The sequence below is a fragment of the Miniopterus natalensis genome, chromosome 3 (genome assembly GCF_054644295.1).
Source record: "Miniopterus natalensis isolate mMinNat1 chromosome 3, mMinNat1.hap1, whole genome shotgun sequence".
NCBI classification, from domain to species: domain Eukaryota; kingdom Metazoa; phylum Chordata; class Mammalia; order Chiroptera; family Miniopteridae; genus Miniopterus; species Miniopterus natalensis.
Window position 1 is genome coordinate 92,457,864 of NC_142083.1, and position 25,557 is coordinate 92,483,420.

The 25,557-nt window shown below is 48.3% G+C and overlaps 1 protein-coding gene across 1 annotated transcript; it reads left to right on the top strand.

The window, feature by feature from the left end:
• The first annotated feature begins 262 nt into the window (after positions 1-262).
• On the top strand, positions 263-24,841 carry SLX4 (SLX4 structure-specific endonuclease subunit). Its single transcript, XM_087815687.1, has 15 exons — positions 263-352; positions 2,014-2,728; positions 4,114-4,338; positions 6,248-6,437; positions 7,311-7,529; positions 12,794-13,002; positions 13,130-13,449; positions 14,039-14,252; positions 14,714-14,802; positions 15,781-15,927; positions 16,754-16,923; positions 17,921-20,160; positions 22,175-22,274; positions 22,843-23,244; positions 23,699-24,841. Exons 2-15 carry the CDS (start codon positions 2,383-2,385, stop codon positions 24,090-24,092), a joined length of 5,265 nt encoding a protein of 1,754 aa, XP_087671813.1. The 5' UTR covers positions 263-352; positions 2,014-2,382; the 3' UTR covers positions 24,093-24,841.
• The last annotated feature ends 716 nt before the right edge of the window (positions 24,842-25,557 follow it).

Genomic DNA, 25,557 nt, shown 5'->3' on the forward strand with positions numbered 1-25,557 from the left:
GAGTCTGTACCAGGGAGGAGGAGGTCCCGCCATCTCGGGCCTTTTTCACTCTCCGGAGGGAGAAGACCCTTTCTCGCCCGCTTCCAGCCGCGGTGTAGAGGCAGGAGCTGCGCTTGGGTGGAGGAGGCCGGGCCCTCCTGAAGGGAGGAGAGGCGGGGGGCGTCCAAATACCCACGAAGCCACTGCCCTGGGGTCAGCCTGGCGATCATAATTCGCCGTCAGAGTCCTTGACAGCACTACCCCAGGTTGAGTCACCTGCCGGTTTCCCGTGTGTTACCGGGTTGACGGGAGCGGGAGGGTCCGCCCCTCACCTGCCCATTCATTCCGTGTCTGCTATGAGCCCGGCGCCGCGGTAGGTACAACGCTGAGTAGGCACAAATCCCCGGCCCTCTGGAAACTTGCGGTCTTCTGGGAACCGCTACTTCCTTCAGCAAATACTGGTAGAGTACGTATAGGAGACGGAATATTTTAACAACAGAGATTGGAGACAGCAGTGTGGAGGGTAGAATTTGCTTTAGCTCCACACATCCAACAGGATAAAATTCAGTTTGGTTAGACTGACGTTCCAAGCACTAGGACACTGATCTCTGCTGCTCTCTGAAGCCTTCTCTCCCACCCCCACTGTCTCCGCTCCGATTGCACCCAACTCTTTGCAGTTAATTAATTCAACAATTAATTGCCGATCACTTTTTCCAAGTCAAGTGTCTATCAGCGAAAGAAAATTTGAAGTAAAATAGATGAATCTGTGCCTTCCTCAAGTTTTAATATTAGTAAGGGACAGATAATAAGTAAATGAATAAAAATATAAGAGCTGATGTCCTGGAATCATGTCTAGATTTGATACCAGCCCTGCCACTTCAAAAGCTGTGTGAACTTGAGCCAGTTCCTCATACTTGTGCTTGATTCCTTGATGACAATAGGTTCTACTGAATAGGATTGTTGTAAGGATTAAATGAATTAGACTTGTAAAGCAATTGGATTGGTTTCTCGCATACAGTAAGCATTCAATAAATGTTATCTGTTATATATGATTATAACTTGTAATAAATGCTATTGTGAAAACTGTGTGATTAAAGAAAGTAATAGGGGTGGAGAGGCTGTACTTAAAAGATGAGGGGAAGCTTCTCTAAGGAGGTGGCAAGGAATATGTGAATGAGCCAGCCATGCTAAGGAGATTCTAGGTCTGTGTCTGCTTAAATCTGGAAAACTAGATGATTAATCAGATTACTTGGACAGTGGAGATTGCATTATTGAATTTGAAATGAACTTTCTGTCATTGAGTTATTCAATTTTGATTTTTGAACCCCACTAAACTGTGCTGATGTAACTAATCATGCCCTTAAGGCCCAACCTTTGCATTTGGGCAGCATTCTAGTCCCCTGAGTTTGGAGAGAACTTGCTGGGGTGAGAGGATGGAGAAAGGAGCCTTTTTTTAAAATTGGAAAATTGGTTGTATCAATGAAGAATGAGTCCCCTGTGTTCCTGTATTTTCTTTGTTCCTATCTCCTGAGTGTTCAAGATCATATTCTCATTCTCTCATATTCTCTCTCTCCCTTTCTCCCTCTCTCTCTCTCTCTCTCTCTCTGCCCCCTCCCTCCCTTTCCCTCTCCCTCTCCATTGCCTGCTGAGAGAGCTTCTGATAGCTGGAGGCCTTGGACCAGGGTAGAACTAGGAGATAGTTTTTCTGAATTTGGAATCATGTTTTTGTGGTGACTGTCCTTCATGGGATTCATTCCCTAGATTTCAGCAAAAACAATACTTTTTCAAGATGCCCAAGATTTTCTTCTGGTGAAAGAACATATTTTGACAGATTTCTAGACACCACCCCCCTGCCCCCTGGTTGTGTTGTGATGTCCTATAGGATGATGGCTCTTTGTTAATCAGGTTCTACCGGAGTAGTGACAGGGGTATTGTTACTACTATCCTCTATATGCTCTTATACCTTCCTGGAAGGAAGGGCATCAAATGACAATATCTGTCTCATTACACTTAGATGCTTTTGGTTTTCCACAGATGTGAAATTAAATGAACGAAGTGTTGTGGTTTTTCACCATGGAGATCTTGAAGAATCACCTGAGCACCAAGTTCATATGTATTCTATCTCAGAGGCATCTACTGGACAACAGAACCTCTCAAATGTGAACTTTAACAGAGGGAAGCTTTAAATATGCTGTTTAACACAGGCTCAATTTGAAGAAAGACATTTTAAATCACTATAGAGGAAAAAACAGTCCCCTTTGCTCAGTTGTGCAAACTCTCCAGGTATTTCAGTGAGAATTAATGAAGCTGTGATTCTGAATGAGGCCTAACTAGGCTCATTTGGGGCCCCAGATTGACCCTCACTTCTCTGAAAACAAGCTTGAAAGCCTTAAAACTGGTCAGATGATGGATGAGTCAGATGATGACTTTAAGGAACTCTGTGCCAGTTTTTTCCAAAGGGTGAAAAAGAATGGCACCAAGGAAGTGTCAGGGGAAAGGAAGACAAAAAAGGCCTCAAACATCACTCAGATAACAAGCAAACTGGAAAGGACCAAATCAGCTGCTACCAAGAGCAAAGCCCTTCAAGGCCCCAGGGAGAGGAAAACTCGATCTGGTAGCCAGACCACAAGGACAAAAAAGCAAGTGGTACCAAAGTGGCAAGAGAGTGAACCAGCTCCCTCTGAGAATGGGGAGGGAAGTGTGCTTGCTTCTGCTGTGCTCTGGAAGACTGCATGGAGTACGCAGACAGGTAACCCAGCCAGAAACACTGCCAGAACTTCCAGAGAGGAAACCAGAGGTGATTTGTACTATTTTAAGCCAGGAGTTGGAAAATCTTCTGTAAAGGGCCACGTAGTAAATTTTCTTGGCTTGCAGGCCATTTGGTCTCTGTCACAACTCCTCACCTCCCTAGACAATATGTAAGTGAATGAGCTGTATTCCAACAAAACTTCACTTACAAAAATAGGCAGCCAGCCCGAGGACCATAATTTGCGGACTCCCATTTTAAATAATAGTCATAAAAAGTATAACCCCTTTGTGAATTTTCCACATGATTATGTTTGGGGCCTTCTTCTCTTTCAGTTTCCTATTATTGTTTATATTATATAGTTGACATGAGTTACATGAACATGAAAATAATGCCGCTTCTCCCATTTTCTCAAATTCATTCCACAGTGGGTACCATATGGATTTAAGTTCCAGGAGAATCTTTAGGTCCTTCCTTTCTCCTCCAAATAACTTTTTTTTTCTTTTTTGGGGGGAGAAGGGGAGGTTCATTTGTTTAAAGCAGCTCTCTTACTCTGCTGCCCTTGATATACTAAATCATATGCTTAGCATACGTTCTTCATGCAAAGCTGAAAACCAGCCTTGCATATATAATACAGCACAAGATCTTTGGGCACCTGAGTTGTGTTACTAAATTTTTCTCACCTTCACTTCCTGATCTTAATATGTTTTTTACCCAGTGTGGTCAGCACAACCTCAGTGGAATGGTGGTAAAGAATTAGCTCACAGAGACTATTGTAAAGCTTCAGTAATGTTGCTGAAATGTTTTTGGTCCTTCATGCTCCCTCTGAGAGTCTAGTGAAAGGTATGCATGATTCCCCCAGAAAACTGCACCCCCACACATACCTGAGAAATTGACGTATAACTTCAGGGGCTTCATGGATCCCTACTGGAGGCCTCTGTGGACACCAAGTTAAAGGGGAACTTATGACCTAGAAAAATATAAATGTTTGTAATTAATATTTCTTTAACAATAGTTTGATAGAGATATCCATATTCTGTAAAATTCACCCTTTTAAAGTATACAGCTCAATGGTTTTAGTATATTTATAGAGTTGTGCAACCATCACCACTACCTAATTTTAGGACATTTTCATTGCCCCAAAATAAACCCTGTGCTCATTAGTAGTCACTCTCCATTCCCTCTCCTGTCATAGATCTTTATGACAGGTACATTTATATTACCATAAACAGTGAGGTTACCAACAAATAATCAGTCCTATTCACACTTGAGAGTTAAACCTAAACTAGTTGGTAAAGGACCCCTTTGAAACTTGGATCTTATCTGTATTTGGAGGAAGAGTTTTGTTTCTTCAGCTAGAATAGACATCTGAATATTTTCCTTCTCAGAGGCTGCTCCTAACTGCAACTCCCAGCCCCCTCCTTCCTGTCTGACTGTGACTGTGCCAAGTCCCTCCAAACCCCGGGCAGCGGAGATGGTACTACAGCGAATGCAGCAATTCAAGAGAGCAGACCCCGAGCGTTTGAAACATGCTTCAGAAGGGTGCTCCCTCCAGACTGCTCTTGAAGAACACGTTCCAAAGGGCCCTCGAGAGGCGATGATGGCAGGGAACGGTATGACAGGAGCTTTCTGTCTTTCCAGCAGGAGTAAGTTCTAACTCTGGAGGAAGGGGAACAGGAAGGCACCAACCTTCATTGCGTTTCTGCTGAGGGTGGGCTCTGCCTGGGCGTTCTACCTTTGCTACCTCATGTTGTCTAGCCAGAGAACAAAGGTCCCTTGCATCATTTCTCACTTAGTTTCTTTGACAACGTACCTTTTCCCCTTGTTTTAATTTTGAATTATTTGAGTTTTTTCCATACAGAAAAGTAAAAAAAAATATATTACAACAAATCCTTTATAACCTCAGCCTAAATTTAACAATTGTTAACATTTTGCCATATATTTTTTTATGTCTCTATAAATATACGTGCTTCTTGAAAGTAAGTTAAAGACATCATGACACTTTCACCCTAGTTTCTCCTTTATAATCACAATACTATTGTCACACCTAATTCTATCATATTACTTGGTATCCAATTCATATTCAAATTTACCCAGTTGTTCCAAGAATAGCTTTTGTAGCTAGTTTCCAAGGGTTTATCAGAACTGTAAGTTCACACACTGCATATGACTATAGCCAGTAGTTTAAGGTCTAAATTCTAGAACAGTCCCTTTGTCTTGTTTTTTGTTGTTGTTGTTTTTAATGATACTTTTTGAAGAGTCCAGGATAACTGTCTTTTTAAATTTACCACTTTTTGAATTCGCTTGATTGTTTCTACATGATGTTATTTAACCTCTTCCTGCAACCCCTGTGTTGCATTACACTGAGTAAACTAGAGGTCTTATCGGCTCCAGGTTAAACAGTTTGGCAACAGCGCTTTGCAGGTGCTGTGCACTGCGTATTACACCACCCCAAGAAGCACATAATGTCCGAAGGTTCCATTCTTTATCCCCTAAACAATATGAATCCTCATCTCTGATAAAAATATACAAAAAGAAATAGGAAGAAACTGATTGACAGACCTATGGCTAATGAACATGTAGTCTCTTGGTATTGCACTTGCAGATATCACCTTAGGAGCACTGACAATTCTCAGGCTACCCCAAAGGTTCACACAGATAGTAAGGTGATATCTGTTGTGGCATCAGTCCTTGAGCACCTAGGGGGTACCCCGCAGAGGAGCTGCTCAGCCAGTGTGTGAGCCCAGCTCTTCCCCTACATGTGATTCAGTTGCTTCCATATATCTTTACACCATACCCAATAATGCTTAGGAAAGAGAAACCACTGCCTTTCTAAAATTAAAAAAAAAAAAATAGGGCACCAAAATAAAGCATGATGCTTTTCTGGCTTTGGTGGAAAGAGTGATAGGCCATTAGTATTATTCAAGAATTCGGGATTTATGAAGTTTTCAGGGCATATCCCTCATGAACATCAAGGGTCTGCTTCAGCAATATCAGATGTGACAGGGCTGCAGAGGTGGCATGGCTACCTTGGGAGCCATCTCAAGGCATTTCACTCTGACCTGGTTCTTCCAGGATGGGCAGCAAAGGTCATAGCACTAGGAAAGGTTGAGCCTTGTAAACCTGGCATGTCCAAAGCAGTTGACTTTAGCAGATGGGAAAAAGGGAAGTTTAGCAGAAAGGAAAGTTCTCTAGGACCTGATACTCAAAGAGTGGTCCTGGACCACCAGTGTCAGCCTCTTCTGGGAGTTGTTAGAAATGCAGGACCTCAGGTTCCATCTAGACCTTCATAATGTGAACCTTCGTTTTAGCAAGGTCCCCAGGTGATTTTTACACACATTAAAGTTTGAGAAGTACTGTTCTAGGTGCCCCACTTCACTGGATGGTGCCTGGTATGAAGCAGAGTAGTGTGAGATCTAGTTTCTCCACATTACACCTGGTGTTCATGCTCTGTGATATCTGACAGATGTACAGAGGTCTGAGGATGAGTTCATCCTCATGGATCTTTCCACCTCTCCACAGGGTCTGGGCCCTGGCTCCCTGCCACAGAAAGCGACACTGCAGTGGCCTTGGCCCTGCAGCAGGAGTTTGGGCAGGAACGAACCTCCGCACATGATGATAGCCTGGAGGACAAGGGGTTGTTCTTCTGCCAGATCTGTCAAAAAAACCTCTCGGCTATGAACGTGACCCGAAGGGAGCAGCATGTGAACCGGTAGGAACAGCTCAGCTGTCACCTTTCCCGTGGTGTTACCAGAGCCGGGGGCCACTATGGCTGTAGTGGGAATCAGATACCTTCCTGTGCCAGAAGCACCTCAGTGTTGCTGTCAAACTGCCCTTTTTATTTTTTAACAGCTTTATTGAGATATAATTCACGTACCATACAATTCACCCATTTAGAGTGAATAATTCAATGGCTTTCATTTAGTAATATTCAGAGTTATGCAGCCATCACCACAGTCAATTTTAGAGTATTTTCATCACCCCAAAAAGAAAGCTTGTACCATTAGCACTCGCTTCTCCTAGCCTCTGGCAACCACTAATCTGCTTTCTGTCTCTCGATGTGCCTATTCTGGACATAGTGGAATCAAACACTCTGTGGTCTTCTGTGTCTGGCTTTCAAGGTTTACTCATGTTGTAGCATGTGTCAGTACTTGATTCTTTTTTTATGGTTGAATAACATTCCATTGTATGGATACACTACATCTTGTTCATCTACTCATCCATTGATGGACATTTGGGTTGTTTCCACCATTAGGGTATTGTGAATAGAGCTGCTATAAACATGCATTTCATGTGTTTGCTTAAGTATCTGTTTTTAGTTCTTTTGGGTATATACTTAGGAGTGGAATTGCTGGACTATATGATGACTATGTTTATGTTTAATCTGTTCTTGCTTTCTTCAGCCATCTTTGCTAACAGACACCTAAATTCCATGTCTGGAGGCTGACTACAGGCTGTGTGGAGGGACTGGGTTTGGAGGAACAGGGTTAGGCCCACAGCATGTCCATGTGGGAGTGGATCCATGTTTGCTTCCATCCACATTACTGGGGAAGATGGTTCTCCTATGTTTACTGTCTTCCTTCAGGTGCTTGGATGAGGCTGAAAAGGCACTGAGACCTTCCGCACCTCAGATCCCTGAATGCCCAATTTGTGGCAAGCCATTTCTCACCTCCAAGAGCAGAATCAGTCACTTGAAACAGTGTGCAGTGAAGATGGAGGTTGGCCCTCAGCTCCTGCTCCAGGCTGTGCGGCTACAGACAGCTCAGCCTGAGGCGACCTGCAGCACACTGGCACAGGCATCCAGGTGAGTCAAATGGAAAGGAAGAAATCAAAGTACTTTGATTTGTTTTCAAAGTAAAACCTTATGTAGTGTTGTAGGACAATACAGCTCTCTGATTCTGGAAATGAAACATATGAAGAGGAAATCACTCAGAGTCTCCACAGGAATTGAGGAGGGGACAAATTCTGCATCCCGGATGGCTTTGAAATGGTCTCTGTGTGGGTGTGTCTCTGGAAAGGGCCCGTTGGACTGGTTTCCTTGAGGTCCTTCCTCTTGAGAGTTTTCCATTCTCAGAATCCTAGAGCCAGTGCCCTCTGGAGCAGCTAGGAATTGGGTAATTCACTTTACCACATCTATTTCATTAAGGCTGTGGTACAGCCCTGTTTCTACTTCAATGTAGACTTATTTTCATACTGTTAATATAAGATTTCTCAGCATAGAGAGAGACAACAAGATGGCGGCATAGGTAACCTCGGTATCTGCCGTCTCCCACAACCACATCAAAATCACAACTAAAATACAGAACCACCCTCACTCAGAGCCTCCTGAAATCTGTCTGAACAGAAGCCCCACAACCAGGGACCTGAAGAAGCACCGAGACCGGGAGGAGGGGCGGAGACGTGGGCGGATCCGGCCTGGATCCTGGAGACTTGGCCGCGGCCTACACCCAGTGCCTACGTTTAAACCCGGGAGGGACATCTCGGCAGTGGGGGTGTCCCGAAGGAGTGAGGGTCCCAGCCCCACAGCAGACCCCCAAGCCCAGGGCTCCAGGGCTGGGAAGAGAAGTCCCCAGAACTTCGGGCTGTGAAAACCAGTGGGGACTGTCACTGAAGGTCACAGAGCCTTCAGGAGCCCCAGGCTTTCCTCTTACAGGGCCCGAGCACAGACTCACTCAGACGCGCTCCCTCTGAGCCCAGCGCCGGGCAGCAGCCTGAAAGGACCTGGGACACTCGGGGAGGAACTAACCTGCCTGAGATCCGGGCGAGAGGTGGAGGGGCAGCTTCCTCCCAGGCAGAAGGGCTGGCAGAGGCCATGGCTCCTTTGGCGAGTCCTCCCCGCACACAGCCGGCAGGCAGGCACCATATTTGAATCGCCAGCACCTGACGCACACCTTTGGCCCCGCCCCATGATTCCCTGAGGCCCCGCCCCTCCCCACCTGCTGCTCATCCAGACCATTTCCAGGGGCTTTTCTATGTAAGTGGCCTCTCGAGCCTCATGCTTAGGACTTTCCTAAAATCTCTCAAACAAGCAGCAGCGGGCCCCATAGGGCTTGATAAGCGGCCCCAGGCCTGGCACTAGCGGCAGCCTGCATTGGCTCATAGCTTGGCCTCTCCTGGACACCTTCAGGCCCAGCACAAGTAGCAGCCAACTATAGTTTGCTGTGTAGCTCATGCTGGGTGGCTGACTTTGCACCTCCCAGGAGGCCCCTGAGACAGTGCACCTGGTGGTCAGACTCCACCACGCTGGATTACAACCCTACCACATCCACAAGGGGCCCACTCAGTGAACACCAAAGCCCTACTGAAGTAAATCCGGATCCATAGGGGTTTCTCCACAGCAGATCTTTGGCTGTAGCTGCAGCTGGTCCTCACAGCTGATTGGTCTGGGGGTCAGTTCCTCCCAGTGACTCCAACAGCAACTAAGGCTCAACTACAACAGGACAGTGCACACAGCCCACACAGGGGAGCACCTAGAAGGCCCAGCTCAGGGGACTGGGGAGGCTGAGCCACTACACCCTACAGGACACCTACTATACAAAGCCACTCTACAAATTCCAGGAGACATAGCAGTTCTACCTAGTACATAGAAACAAACACCTGGAAGCAGCCAATATGCGGAGGCAAAGAAACGTGTCACAAAGGAAAGAACAGAAGAAATCTCCAGAAAAGGAAGTAAGTGAAGTAGAACCAAGCAAGCTGTTAGATACAGAGTTCAGAATTATGGTTATAAGGATGCTCAAGGATCTTAGTAAGACTATTAAGGAAACTAGTGAGATCATCGATGGTGTAATAAAGTACCAATCAGAAATGAAGGCTACATGAACTGAAATGAAGAATAATTTACAGGGAATCAACAGTAGACTAGAGGATGCTGAGAATCAAAACAGCAATTTGGAACATGAGGAAACAAAAAACACCCAACCAGAAGAGCAAAAAGAATCCAGAAATATGAAGATAGTGTAAGGAGTCTCTGGGACAACTTCAAGTTGTCCAACATTTGTACTATTGGGGTGCCAGAAGGAGAAAAATGAGAGCAAGAAATTGAAAACCTATTTGAAAAAATAATTACAGAAAACTTCTCCTACCTAGTGAAAGAAATAGACTTATAAGTCCAGGAAGCACAGAGAGTCCCAAACAAGATGAACCCAAAGAGGCCCACAGCAAGACACATCATAATTAAAATGCCAAAGGTTGAAGACAAAGAGAGAATCTTAAAAGTAGCAAGAGAGGCTCGGCGGTTGAGTGTCAACCTGGGATCCAGGCGATCGGGGTTCGATTCCCGGTCAGGGCACATGCCCGGGTTGCGGGCTCTATCAATGACTCTCATCATCGATGTTTCTGTCTCTCTCTCCCTCTCCTTTCCTCTCTCTGAAATCAATAAAGATATATTAAAAAAAAAAAAGCAAGAGAAAAACAGTTAGTTACCTACAAGGGAGCACCCAGATGACTGTCAGCTAATTTCTCAACAGAAACTTTGCAGGCCAGAAGGGAGTGGCAAGAAATATTCAAAATGATGAAAAGCAAGAACCTACAACCGAGATTGCTCTACCCAGCAAAGCTATCATTTAGAATTGAAGGGCAGATAAAGAGCTTCACAGATAAGAAAAAGCTAAAGGAGTTCATCACCACCAGGCCAGCACAACAAGAAATGTTGAAGAGTCTTCTCTAAGAAGAAACTAGTGAACAAAATATTCTGACAAACTAAATAGATCCAGAGACATTGACACATGCAACAGACGATCATATTTCAGAGGGAAGAGGGAAGGGGGTGGAGGATGGGAAGAGATTAACCAAAGAAGTTATATGCATATATGCATAACCCATGGACACAGACAATAATGGGGTGAAGGCCTGGGGAGGGGGTGAAAGGGAGGTGGAAGGGGTCATTGGGGGGGGAAATGGGACACCTATAATACTTTCAACAATAAAATTAAAAATAAAAAAGATTACTCAGCATAGTTCAAAGAGTTAGTGAGACAGAACCACAGGCCTTTTAAAAATATTTCTGTGAGCCCTAGTCAATTTGACTCTGGTTAGAGCGTCGGCCCACGGACTAAAGTTTCCCGGTTTCATTCCAGCCAAGGGCACGTACCTTGGTTGCAGGCTTGACCCCCATCCCTGGTCAGGGCACCTGCAGGAGGCAACCAATCAATGTGTCTCTCTTACATAGATGTTTTTCTCTCTCTCTCATCCCCCTTCCATTCTCTGAAAAGCAATGAAAAAAATATCCTCAAGTGAGGATTATAAAATAATAAAAATTTAAAAAATATTTGCATGAATTAAATGCTTAAGTGTTAAAATAGAAGGCCCTGCTGTTGACACAAGTCTTCAGCTTACAATCCACAAGTGGTGGAGGGCCAGCTTTGCACTGCATTACCCCTGCCACTATGGATGCCCGATAGACCCTGGACTGCTGTAGATTTGGGACTTCTTTGCACAGTTGTTAATAGCAAAGGGAATGCCAAGGGCAGTTTGTCCTGGATACTGCCTTGCACAAAGGTTCTGGCCATGGGAGCTGCGTCAGTGCTGAGGTGGGAGGACAGAGGCTGAGTCTTTGCTGGTGAGCCTGTCTGCATTTTAGCACATCATCACTAGCATTGGAGACTTGAAAGCCTTAAGGCTGAGAATAGATGTTGCCTTTTGGCAGGACCACACTGAAACTGCCTACTCTGATAAAATACCTCTGCTTTTTTTTTTTTTTTAAATATATCTTTATTGATTTCAGAGAGAGGGAAGGAGAGGGAGAGAGACAGAAACATCAATGATGAGAGAGGCATTGATCGAGCCCACAACCTGGGCATGTGCCCTGACCGGGAATCAAACCCCGATCGCCTGGATCCCAGGTCGACACTCAACTGCTGAGCCATGCCCGGCCAGGCACATCTGCTTTTTAAATACCTCCAAGAAATGAAACAAGATGTGTGAGCATCCTTCTAGAGGGTTGTTAGAATAAATAGCTACAAATGGACCCCCTCACTGAGACTGTGAGCCTCCCTTGCCTTAAGGGCAGACCTGGGGTGTTTGGAACTCTGGGGTAGCCATGACTCCCTGGCCAGGGCACATGTGCTGGTCAGAGCACCCCATGGCCCCTACACCCCTCACCTGTTTTCATTTGGGCCCAGGCCATACCTGGTGCATGCAGAGGTGCAGCCTACCCCGTGGCAGGGCCCCAGGAGGTTGGGGTGGCTCCTTTCCCTCTTAGAGGCTGTGATTATTGTGCAGGATTCCCAGGGAGTTAGAACTGAATTAGGGCTTGCTAAAATCTTCTGAGATGATAACAGATTCTGTATCGCTGGCCCAGTGGAGAGTCCGAGCTTTTGTGAAAGCCAGAGGTGCTTCCAGAATGCCCTACAGCTGCAGGGTAGGTGATCTTGGGGTTGCCCCTAGTTTCTTTCTCACCTTTCCCCTTCTACTTCTTGCTCAGCCTGTTGGGAGGCAGAAGGTAGTATAGCTCTCTCCAGCCAGAAAGTCTTTCAGTGAATCTTCTCTGAGCCAAATAAATTACTGCACATTGGCCTCCGAGCTCACTGACCACGTTGGTTGCCCAAGCTGAGAGGCCTTTCCTTCAGACCTTGGGCAGAGGCACTGCCCTGCAGCCCTTGCAGGAGGGAAGGGATCTTTTTATGGCCAATGTATCCAGGACCACTTAAGGGGCATCTGAAGTATCGATGGGCAGAAGTTGGTAGAATCCAGGGTGCTCTCTTGGAGCCATCGAGCGTTGACTCCACGGGAAGGGTATGGCCACATCTAGGGTGTGCAGCTACCTCTGCCGGTGTTGTGTATCTACCAAGAACCTGGCTGGGGAGGATCACACAGAAGGACCCTGACCCTCCCGTGTCTCGACTGCTCAACTTTTAGTCTAGGATCGTGTGAACTTATGTGAGGCACAGAATGAGCTCACTGAACTCCTGGAGCACTTGATGCCTCTGTTTGGTGGGTCCACATATACTCGTTTTCTCTTCCTCCCACAGAGGAGAAGATCCAGCCCTCTGGTCCAGTGGGGACCACCTCAGAACAGAAGTGCTCACAACCTCTGGCCATCACTAATCTATTTGGCTGTCTTTTAAGCTTCAGCAGTCACGCTGGAGGTCTGAAGAGGAAGGGAGCCCCCAACAAGAAGGAGCCACAGAAGAGGCGGAAGGTCAATGAGCCTGAGGTGCCATCTGAGGACCTGCTGGTGGCCATGGCTCTCTCCCGGTCTGAGGTGGAGCAGGAGCCTGTGCCTGCGATGCTCACACTGGGAACTGCTTTTTCGGAGGGAACAAAACTGTCAACAGGTATGTGTGACCGCAAGTGGTGGCTCCTTGGGGAGCCTCGCCGTACTGCCTCTGGCTGATGGTTACCACCAGGCCTCAGGCTGTGTGGATGACTCTGTTATTAACTGTCACTTCTGTTTCTCTCTAGAGAAGAAGAGTCGCAAGAAGAAAGCACCCCTTTCCCCACCCCAGTTGTTAGTCCAGGACTCGGAGACCACAGGGAGACAGATTGAGGATCGCGTGGCCCAGCTCTTTGCCGAGGAAGAAGTAGAACTGTCCAGCACACCACCACTTCCTGTGAGCAGACTTTTAAAGAGAGAGCTGGAGAAGGCCAGCAGGAGTCTGAAACCACCTGAAGGGAAGCAGAACTTTCTATGGGAGGGCAGCACCCTGACCAGGGCCTGGGCTCTGGAGTCCTTCTATACGGCAAGCCTGGTGCCTCCCATGGTGCCCCAGCCATCCACCAAGGTACGCATTCCCCTCTGAACACATGCAGGTGGGCTCTGGGGAGGGGTTGGCAGCTCCAGGATTATGGCACTGAGAATCAACAGCTACGGCACAGAAAGTTCTAGGAGGTGAGGGGAAGGGAGGAAGCCTAGAGGTGTCACCCATAGCGTATTTCTTTTTGCAGCAACTAGATGACTTCCTAGTAAGAACAGGAAGAACCACTGGTTCCCAAACATATTGTGTTCCTGAAGTTTGTTTAAAATGCAGAGTTCCAGGCCCCACCCCCAGGGGGCTGACAGAATCTGCCTGTGATGGGGCCCAGGAACCAGACAAGCCTGATACAGGTGGTCCTAGAGTCAGTACTCACTCACTTGAGGCCATTCAGGTGACATTAGGAAGATGGGGCTCCCAGGGATTATTCTGCAGATGTGGATGCCACAGGCATGGCCTTCACCATGACAGAGAGGCCTGCTGACAGATGATGATAAAGAAAAGCTTTCCAGGGTTGCACTGGGCTGTGGCTGGCACCCTCAGGGACCATGTGGGTGGTGGCTGCTACAGCAGTGACATGGTCACTCTGGCTTCCAACTTCTTTCCTGGTCTCACACAGGAGCCCACACTGCCACCAGTGTTGCCTGACCAGCCACACCCAGGCATGCGCATACCACCTGCCCTCCCCAGTGCCTGTCCCAGGAATCTGTCACCCTCAGCCAGCCAAAGGGAGTACCAGGCCCTGCAGGATCTCATGGACCTGGCAAGAGAGGGGCTGAGTGCCAGCCCATTGCCCTGCAGCGGAGGCCCTGCTGAGTCAGGAGGTACCACAGGTGAGACACAGGATGGGACACCTGAGCCAGCCCCGCCCTCTGGGCCCTCTCCTCCCTGTGACCAAGACGGTGAAGGCAGCTCAGATTTGAGGTTCCCTGGCTCATCCCCATATGATGGGGAGCAAGGGCAGTCTCTGTCAGTGCTTTCATTTTTTCTCAAAGGTGAATGTGACACAGGCAAGTCTATTACAGTTTCTTTAAACTTTAACCAAGGACAGAGCCATTTGTCCAGAACGAGTGGTCAGTGGGCTAATTCTGTTTATTTTACTGCTTGTGTCCCTCTCTTTTGAAAGGGCATGGTGGTAAAAGTGGTTGGTGGGCAATACTGTCACTGAAGAAGTCCCAGGTAATCACTTCCAAGGTACCTCTGGGGTTGGCTCGGCCCACAGTTGATGCTCTTTCCCTGGAGGCAGATGTTGCCAGGAGGTGATATTCTTTTAATCTGTGAATCCTTCTCTCAGGGATGGATCTATTGCCTGGTGGCCTTCCACTGACTGGATTTGTCCTGCCACCTGAGGAGCAGCACTCGGAAATGGGCAGCCAGGCTTCGGTAAGGACCTCTCTGCGGGGCCTGGCCCTGCTCCAGTTCTGTATGGCTGCTGGTGCTTGTCGTATGTTCAGCGCAATCAGCTCACTGCTGGCCTTCAGGCCCTTGCACGTGTCCCCTGGTCCCCTTGACAGTATTTGAGTTGAGCCAGGCAAGAGCCCACAGGAGCCTCCTGTCCCCTTGTCAGGGCTCCACCATGAGGCTTTGTCCATTTTGTCACTGGACTGTGGAGGCAGCTCATTCCCCAAGCCTGGAGCCTGCTCTAACTGGGAACCCAGAGGGACCACCATTACTCTTTGAGGTCACCTCATTCAGCCAACTGCTCTGTGCACTTATTTCTTAATGTTTCATTCATTCATTCATTCATTCATTCATTCATTCATTCATTCATTCATGACTCTGCCTCTCTGATGTCCTGGTCCTGGGCTGGCCTCCAACAGTTCATATTCTGTTGGTGATGAATTGGCTGAGAAATTGGTTTCCCTTAGAGTGGATGTCACTCCATTAGTATATCAGTATCACACAAGTTCTAGTGACCATGGCACATAGAGAAGGGACTTGGAGCTCCTCTCAGCTGGGTTCCTGAACTGTGTAGACTGGGGTCCTCATCTGTTACACTGGGCTGGTAACTTTCTTTACAGGGCCACACAGCGGTGTTTATGAAACACTAGCCTGGCACACACAGCGCTCAGCAGCTGCCACTGCGGGAGCTCCATCCCTGCTAGAACACGCCTCTCCACTTGCTGGTCCCTCCCATTTTAGGCCAGGGAACTCAGTGTGAGAGAATTTGAGAAAGAAGTTCGAGTTTTGCTGTTCCATGTCACTGAGTAACTTAAGGTAACTTGAAGGTGGAACATGTAGGAACCCTATTGAGAGGAGTGCAGGGGTCGTGCCTGGCCACCCTATACCATCCCAGCTGGGGAACATGCACAGTTAGAGAGGCAATGACAGATGGAAGTGACAACTCTTCTCCTGTTTCAGCTCTCCCTCGGTTTGCTGGTCGCTGACTTCAGTGCCATGGTAAATAACCCACACCTGAGTGATGTCCAGTTTCAGATGGACAGCGGGGAAGTGCTATATGCCCACAAGTTCGTGCTTTATGCCCGATGCCCACTTCTCATTCAGTATGTAAGTGTATGGTGAGCACGCTGTGCCTCTGTGTAGCCCCCGCCGTCGTCCTCTAGCCTCTTTTCTTTCCCTCCCCCTCCCTCCCTCCCTCCCTCCCTCTCTCCCCTCCCCTCCCCCTTCTCCTCCCCCTCCCCCTCCCCCTCCCTCTCCTTTCCTCTCTGCCTCTCTGTTCCTCATCCTCTGCTCGGGCTCTCTCTCTGTCTTCCTGTCTTCACTTCCACTCCCCCCATGCTCTCACCCATCTCCCTCCCTGCTCTTCCCACACTGCCCTAAACGGTTTTTTCATCTTTGTTGCCATAAGGTTACACTTCCGTGGAGAAGACATGTTTGAGGTTAGGAAGTGGTATGAGAAAATGAGCTCAGGATTGGGAAACATAAGATTTCTTGTCCCATTGAATAAAAATCCTTTCCCCCTCCTCCAAAATTGTTTCTTTTTTCTCTGTTTGCATAATTATGAAGACTTATCATTAACCTCTTTAAAGTTGAGCTGCTGCCAAACATTTCTGTGTTGACATGTGTTTGACTTGAATATTGTGTTGTTGGAATCCAAGAAACTGCTGTCGGTTCTAGTGCCTTTGATATATTTATCAAGATGGAGCCAACTGGATTCTTGAGCATCTATCCCTGATTTGATTTTGAAAACAGAGAAGTTTTATGGCTTAAATTGCAGAATTTCTGGTCAACAAAATGGAGCGGCACTGGCTAATGCTTGTCCCGGGCTGAGGCTGTAAGATTAGAGACTCACGGGATGCCCCCAGACCATCTGCTTCATCCCCAAGTCATGACTGTCCAGTCAGTAATCCTTTATACTTTATTTCACCCTCAGGTAAACAGTGAAGGATTCTTCGCTGTAGAAGATGGCGACCTAAGAACCCAGCGCATCCTGCTGAGTGACGTGAGCACTGAGGCTACCCGTGCATTCCTGCATTATCTCTACACTGCGGACACTGGCCTGCCTCCCCAGCTGGCCCCTGACCTGAGTTCTCTGGCCTGCAGGTCCGCATTGTTCTTTTATGGCTTTTGACATTAACTGACAAGGATTACTAGGTTGATGGCTCATGCGAAGATCAGGGCTGAGTCCTTTCTGTACCTTTTAATCCCAAGTTTATGCCCAGTGGTGACCTTGAACAAGGCATATTGATAGGAAGTCTGGCCAGAAATGGACTCTTGCAGGAGAGCCGAGGCTGCTTAAAGAGTCTTCTGCCTAGTCATGTGGCTTTTAGCTCCCTGGGCATGATGGGAGGGTGGTCCTCAGCCTCAGTTCTCCCCAAACACTGCTGCTCCTTGCTCGTTCCATCACTAAGGTTGATCAACAGCAGTCCTTTCCCAAGTTCCAGAAAATAGAAAATAGAAAGTGGATAGAAGGTTTAGTCCAACTCCCAGCTTTCCATACCAGTATCTTAGGAGAGGTAGGAGGTATCTCAGCAAAAACGGTGTTCTACCTCCTGACAAGGCTTGAGGGCCTCTGGGATAAAAAAAACCTTGTTCATCCAAGGCTATGTCATCCCTCAGATGCATTCTTAGGAAAGGACTGGCTGAGCCTCTAGGGTTTTAAACGTACCGATTAGATCACAGAACCCTCAAGTGGGCGGGAGGCTAGCATACTCATTGGCCTGGGCTGACCCATGACAGGTTTAGTCTGCTTTGGTTTGCATTGGTCACAGTGCTTTGGGTGCTTTTGAAGGCAGCGTGTGCTCCCCAGTTTTGCAGCACCACCAATTGCTGTTATCTTCAGCTCAGCCTGATGTTCCCTTTCATGTTTGCGCAGTGGAGTTAGTGAGCCCTGCCTTAAAGTCTTACAAGTCTGTCTCTAGAACTGAGTGGCCTGGGCTGTTGCACATGTACCTGAGTCACAGGAGAGCAGGGAGAAGGCCAGGATTGGGTCACAGTTGTCCTCTCTGAGAACTTCCACTCCAATCCTTGCCTGTGCTGGGGGCACACAGCCGTAGCCTCTGTGCAGGACGGTGATGATGCATGGCATTTCCTATTGCAGGTTTGGTGTGACTGAGCTTGTTCACCTGTGCAAACAAGCATCTGTCGTAATGGATTCAGAGGGCAGACAATGGAAGGAGAAGGAAGATGAGGATTGTGAAAGCAGAGCGGAGAATTTCCAAGAACTCTTGAGGTCAATGTGGGTAGATGAAGAGGAGGAAGCAGAAGCCTTGTTGAAATCCGAGGGCCTTGAAGAAGATAGAGAAAAGGTCAATGAAACAGAAATGGAAGAAATTTATGAATTTGCTGCTACTCAGCGAAAGCTGCTCCAGGGAGAAAGAGCTCCAGAGATCAAGGAGGAAACTAACCAGGTTATGGAGGATGGTCCAGGTTCTGGGCGAATCCTAGCAAGTGTCCTAGTTAAAAAACAGTCAGAAAATGCAGAACAGATGGAATCATCTGGGCAGGGAAGAAACGAGGCCCCAGCCAAAAGGAAAAATGTGAGACAGTCCATGTTCCTGCCACTCAAGGGCCAGTGTTCAGATGGGGAGGAGGAAGCAGAGGCGCCAAAGGCAGCACAGGATCATACCAGCTCCGCTAGCCCCTCTCAGGGCTGCTGGGCAGAGAGAAAGGAAGGACCCTTTTTATACTCAGTTGATGATGTTGACGATGAACAGCCCTTTTCATCAACTCCAGGAGGTTACCCTGAACCATCCCAAGTCACAAGTGATCACAAGAGAGGCAACAGCACTATCGGAGAAAGGCGGGGGCAGAGATCCCACCGTTCCACTCGCCGGCAGACACCTCCATCGCACCCATGCTTTTTCCCATCACAGCCCCTTCCAGGCAGGAGTCCCCAGCAACCACATCCTCACCCTCATCGCACAAGTAACTCGTCCCCACTGAAGCTCCAGTCGCAGGGCAGAGCTTCCAGGCAGTCCTCCCAGGACTCACCATCGAAGCAGAAGAGGGGCCGGAGCCTTCTCACACTACTTAACCATCCAGGCTGCCAGAAAGTTGAAGAGCGTGGTTCTATGCTGGAATGCAGAAATAAAGGGATCCTGACCTCGCCAGAAAAGTCTCCATCAATTGACTTAACTCAGGCAAAACCTGGCCATCAGATCTCCAGATCTCAGAATACTCCATCCAGTGTGAACAGAGAAGATGAGATTATCCTTTTATTGGACTCAGATGAAGAGCAAGAGCTAGAACAAACCAAAATAAAGTCAGTTTTTAATGGTTCCCTGGAAGAAGGGAAAGTTCTAGAAGTTAGCCCCAAGTTCTCTGACCTGTTCTCCATCATTGATGTTGATGCAGATCAGGAACCTTCCCAAAGCCCACCAAGGAGAGAGGCCACTATGCAGCAGGAGGAGGGGCGGCCATCAAGGAACCAAGGCTGTGTGGGTGGCAGAGGGTCCCCTCAGCTGTTCTGTAACCCCGAGAGCAGCCCTGATGGGGACAGCACCACAGACACCTCATGGCTGGTGCCTGCCACCCCACTTGGCAGCAGAAGCCGTGACTACTCATCACAAACCCAAATCATGGGCCTCAGGTCCAGGACTTCAGCATATGACATGGCTCAGCTCAAGCCCAAGGCCCCATTAGAAAACAGGGATGGACCCAAAGCCGCTAGTAAGTTTTCAGTAATTGTGCCCCAGACATCGTCATCCTGCCTGGTCAGTGTCAATCCTAGAAGCCCTTCTAGTCCCCGCCCCAGACGCCACAAGCACTTTGCTCTATTGGCTCCCTCTCCAACCTCAGGAAACCTCACTGATTTCAGTGGGCATTTCCAGAAGTGCTCGATGCCTAGGCCGAGCCTGCCAAATCAGGCTACAGCGAGTGAAGTGGTGGAGGTGGAGGACAGTGAAGACGAGCAGGAGGTAGCCTCCCATCAGGCCAGCAGCAGTCCCCTGCTGGACAGTGGCCCCCCCATTCCAACTGATGACTGCTGTTGGCATGTCGAGCCCCTCTCGCCAATTCCAATTGATAATTTGAACCTTGAGCGGACTGGCCCCCTGAGCACCAGTAGCCCAGGCGGTAGGGCAGGGGAAGCCCCAGACAACAGTAACTGCCACTCCCCTGCACTCCTGGGCACCACTCCCATCCGAGGAAGCTGCACTGGCCAAAGGAAGTCTCAAGAGAAATCTCAGGCCAGCTCCCCTGGGAGCAGCAGGCTGAGCTTTTTGAATTCAGCTCTGTGGGACGATTGGGATGAAGAACAGAAGGCTCCAGAGATTCTTTCTCAGGCCCAGACACCGAGTGCTGATCGAGCTCAGAAATCAGAAGGGTTAGAGAAGCCAAGTGAGTAATGGAGAGAGTTGTTATCTTTGACACTAAAGGCCCTGGAGGAAATCAGTAATGACAACATGGGGTGGCAATGCTGAAGGGCCTGCCGACCTGTGACAAGCCCCTTCCTTGCCTTCAGACCCCTCTCCACAGTTGAGGGAGAATAGGCTTGCTATCAAACATACACTTCTTAGTAAGTCAGGGCTTTCTAAACTTGCCTAGAACCTACCGCTCACCTGGACACTTGTTAAAAATCCCTGCCTGTGGACCTCACTCCAGAATACTGAACTAGCACCTCTGAGAGGCCAAGGTACATGTGTCAGGTGTGCCTTAAGATTGGGCAAGTGCAGTTCCTCAAAAAGTTAAACACAGAATTGTCATTATGACCCAGCAATTCCACTTCTACATATACATCCAAAAGAATTAAAATCAGGACTCAAACAGATCCTTGTACACAAATGTTCACAGCAGCTCTCTTCACAGTGGCTAAAAGGTGGAAACAACCCAAATGTCCCTCATCTGATTGAGTAGGATATAAAATATGGTATATCCTAAAAATGGAATATTATTCAGCGCTGACTAAATGAATGAAGCACTGACACATGCTACATGGATGAACCTTAAAAACATTATGTTAAGTGAAAGAAGCCAGTCACAAAAGACCACATACTGTATGATTCCATTTATATGAAATAACCAGAATAGTCAAATCTATAGAGATAGAAAGCAGATCAGTGGTTGCTAGGGCAGAGGGGAGAAAAGGGTGACTGCTTGCTGTCTACGGAATTTCCTTTGGGGCAATTAAAATGTTTTGCAACTAGATATAGGTGGTCATTGTACAACACTGAATATACCAAGTGCCACTGAATTACTTTAAACTTTTATTATGTGAATTTCATCTCAATTTAAAACAACAGATGGGGCTGTGAGAGAGGCCTGTTATGGGCCTCAGTTCCTATTGGACTCAGTCCATCCTCAGTGGAGGATGCCACTTCCCAGCTCATTTCAGTCACAGAGGAGAATCATAGAGGCCCCTCAAGGTGCTGCCCCCTTCCCCAGCTGGGTAGAGCCAGGGAGAGCTGGGAAGGGCAGGGTAGCACTGAGCAGTGACTGGTGACAGGGAAGCAGAGTTTATGGACAGAGCATCTGCCTGGGAACTGGTGTTTCATTTCTTCTTAAAATCCTAGACCAATTGGGCATCATTGACCAGCACTTTCAGCCTTGAGTGGGCATCAGAATTGCCTGGAGAACTTCTTAAAAAATATGTGGCCAAGCCCCACCCTAGAGTTTCTGCTTCAGGAGGTCTGAGGTGTAACCAAGAATTTGCATTTCTAACCAGTTCCCAGGTAATGCCATGAGAACCACTTCAGGAGACTTTAGACCAGGGCCTTAGTCTGAATTTGAGGTGGGCTCTAAGAGGTGACAAACTCTTTGAAATTGTATATAAAGAATGCATTTTTTAGGAGACAGCTTAGAGTTTCAAAGGGCTCCATGCTCATAAAAAGGATAAGAACTGAAGTCTCTCTTTTCCTAATTGTCCAATTTATCTTTAAAATACCTATTGTTTTTTAAAAATAGCTTTATTAGGACATTTTCACATGCCATAAAATTCACTCTTGAAAATGTACCATTCAGTGGTTTTTAGTATAGTCACAATGTTCTGCAACCATTACCACTAATTCCAGAACATTTTTATCACCCCAGAAATAAATCCTGTACTTATTAGCAGTCACTGCTATTGCCCTGTCACCCCAGCCTGTGGCAACTCATCTGCTTCTGCCCCATTCACACAGTGTCAGCATTGAACAAGGCCACTGTGGCCCTTGTGTGCTGAGTGACGGACACATTCTAACAGGAAGACATGATGCCAGAGTTGGACAGTGAAGGGGGGTGGGCATAACTGCTCTCACAGAGCAAATGGGACTGGGCTTTCTTCAATAGATCTTTCTCTTGGTTACACCTACAGGGTTAGGAAAGGTAAACCCAGGTCCCTCCTACTGAAACGTGTTTCTTTTGTTCTACCCAGAAGGTGCTAATCGGAGGAAGAACTTGCCCCCAAAAGTGCCCATAACACCAATGCCACGGTATTCCATCATGGAAAGCCCGGTACTAAAGAAGGAACTGGACAGGTTGGTGGTATCCTTGAAAGCTTGCTCATTAGTGGTTCCCTCCTGTGAGTTACCAGGCTTAGTCAGGCTGGGAGGTGAAGGACCCACCACCAGATCCACCCTGGGCTCTGATGTGGGGGCTGCTGTGGGGAGGAGGCATGTGTCCCTGCCAGCTCTTCACATGCTATTCCCCAAATTACCCACATCCTAAGAAGCTAAGAAATGAGACTCCTGCAGGTTACCCATCAGGTGACAGGTCTCCATATGTTATGTGAGTGGAGATGGGACCCTGGCCTTAACAATCTGAGTAAGGAGGCATGATTTTTTAAGAACATCAAAACAATCGTAGCCTAATAAATGCTGCTGTTCACGTTGGGCCCAGGGAAGTCATCACCACCACCATTGTTGAGTACATGGGGAATGGACCTTGTGGAATATTCTTCAGAGTCAGCTCAACTGGCATACAGGATAGACACTTAACGTCTGAATGCTCATAAAAGTCAGGAATTTAAAATTTCAGTTACACGAAACCATTAATTTGTTGATAATTGTTTGCTCTTTGCTGAAGTTCATCTGTTTCCCCATTCAGGTTTGGGGTACGCCCTCTGCCCAAACGCCAGATGGTCCTGAAACTGAAGGAAATATTCCAGTACACTCACCAGACACTGGAGTCAGACTCTGAGGACGAGAGCCAGTCCTCACAGGTGCCCCCTCGCAGCCAGACCCACTCCACCAAGACCTCAAAGGCTTCAAGGGCAGGTGGCCGTGCCAGTCTGGAGGCCACTTCTGACCCTATTCCCCAAAGGTCGAAGGGACCAGCTAAGACCAAGGGTACCCGACATCGAAAGCAGCAGCCTGGTGGAAGCATCCCCCATATGTCACCAGCTGAAGAGGTGCCTCTAGGCCCTGATGGTGACGCCCAGCTCCCGGCCTCCCAGGAATCCACAGCCACCTCTGTGGATGGCAGTGACAGCTCATTAAGCTCACAGAGGTAACCAGATCGAAGGACAGGGCCAGTGACTTCATAGGTCCTCTGACCAGTGGTCTGAGAGTTGGCATAAGCGAAGCCTAATGGCCGATGTTCAGAAGCCCCAGTTGCCTTCTGGGTTTGAATTACAGGAAATCCAGGGCTCAAGAGCAGTCCCCTGTGGGCCTCCTGAGCAGTCCTTTGGAGCTCCTGCATTCTCAACCCACAGGATGCTCCCTTGAGTGGGGCCAGCCCAGCGCGCCTTTATGGTGCCATCAATGGAAGTTTCTGGTTGAGGGCAAGGTCCTGCTCAGGCCAGCAGCTAGAGTGCCAGGGACACAGCACTGGGGGGGTCATCCATGCCATATGCCAGACTCCACAGGGGACATAAAAACACTCCTTTCTTCAAATAGGCTCCAAGTCTTGGGGGACTGGATGGAAGGGGTGCTGCAAAATACTAATACCTGGTTCTTTTCAGTTCTTCCTGTGAGTTTGGAGCAGCCTTTGAATCTGCAGGAGAAGAGGAGGAGGGTGAGGAGGGGGTCAGTGCTTCGCAGGCAGCTGTCCAGGCAGTGGCCACAGAGGAGGCAGTGAGGCGCTGCATCCGCTCCACACCGGCACTCTACCGCAAGGTCCTGCTGTACCAGCCCTTTGAGCTGGCGGAGCTGCAGGCTGAGCTGCAGCAGCAGGGCATCCGCATGGCCACGAGGAAGCTGCTGGATTTCCTGGATGCCCACTGTATCACCTTCACCACCGCCGCGGCCCGGAAGGAAAAGTTCAAGAGGAGGCGGCGGCCCATGGCCAAGAAGAAGAGAGGCAGAACTGACGGGCCCGTCCCCCGCTCCCTACCCATGGCTCTCAGCAGCCTGTGAGGGTCTGCGGCCCTTTCAGCAAGCCAGGTCTCCACAGGCATTTCTGGGCCTTGGGACCATATCTGCTCCCTCAGTGAAAATGATGATGGCACCGACATGGATCAGCTTCCTTTCCACTCCATTTCCTGGAGTCGTAGTTGGAGCATGTCACCCACTGGATTTAGAGCTCCTGGCCTCCTCCCTATATCGGTGCCCACTGTTCATCTCCCTTTAAACCTGCCAGTGTGCATTTCAGAAGGGTCTCCACCAGCTGGCCAGGGCAAGGCCTGACTTGGCACATGCTTTGCTCTCTACATCCATCAGTTGTAGTATGTTCATTCCTGAGATAGATGCCCAGGTCCAGTCTGCCCTGTCCGTCTCCCTCCTCAGCACTTGTGATGTAATCCCAGCCTCCACCAGCAGACCAGGTGTCCACAGGCCTCCCACACTGCCATGCCCCAGGTACTCTGCTGGCCCAGCCATCCTGCCCAGACACCTTTCACTGTCACCAGCAGTCTCCAAACTGGCCAATGCAGCAGGGCCTAGCACAGCTCTGAAGTCCCCCAGAACAAGCATGTTCTTTGTGGCCTAGTTTGGTTGGTGTGTTTTAAAGCTGCTGCCAGCCTCAGGAGCAGTGTGGAACACAGGTAAGGCCTGGAAAAGAAGAGTTTGGGTCTCTGCATCCTTGAGTGTCTTGTCTGTTTTAAATACAGTGTAGTCCATTTTATATGATGTGCAATAAAAACAAAAATGCTTTATGAAAACCTAAATTCTCCACTCTAGAAAAATGAAGGAAACCAGCCATGAGCTTCACCCATAGCTCTCTGCTGTTCTCAAAGTATGTCTGCAGAAGGTCTTTGTGCCTGTTCTTTATCTCAAGGGTAACCCAGGCCTTCTGGCCCTTCATTTTGCTTTGGTTCCTAAATAACAGGTATTCATTCATCCACACACTTGTCTGTCCATACAACCACAATAACAGAGCCCTTACCAGGTGCTGAACTTCAGCCCTTAATACTCAAAGGAGGCCCAAGGCTCAGCACCCTCACCTGGACTTTGTCACCGATGCAGGCTCAGGCTGCCAGACCCACTGAGAGAGAATCTGCATGTTAACAGGACGAGTTTGTGAGGCCTGATCTCACCTGGGTACAGGGTCCTGGGAGGGAGGGAAACAAGTGGAGGAGACAGACTCTGGCTTGGCCTGTGCATGGTTGTGAGGGTCAGTGCTTGGGTGGCCCGAAGGGACAGTTTCCTGGAGAGGGGATTTGTGAGCTGGGCCTTGGGCACGCAACATTCAGGGAGGTGAAATGGGTTTTCTTGAACACGTATCCTGGTTTGTGACCAGGTGGAAAAGACCTGGCCCTCCCTGCACACACTGCCCAGGGGTAGACGATTAGAGGGACACCTGGGCTCAGGTCATACAGCTAATAGCAGATGCTGCTTTGATCACACTGAAGATGGAGTCTGGCCTGTTCTAGAAGGTTCCACG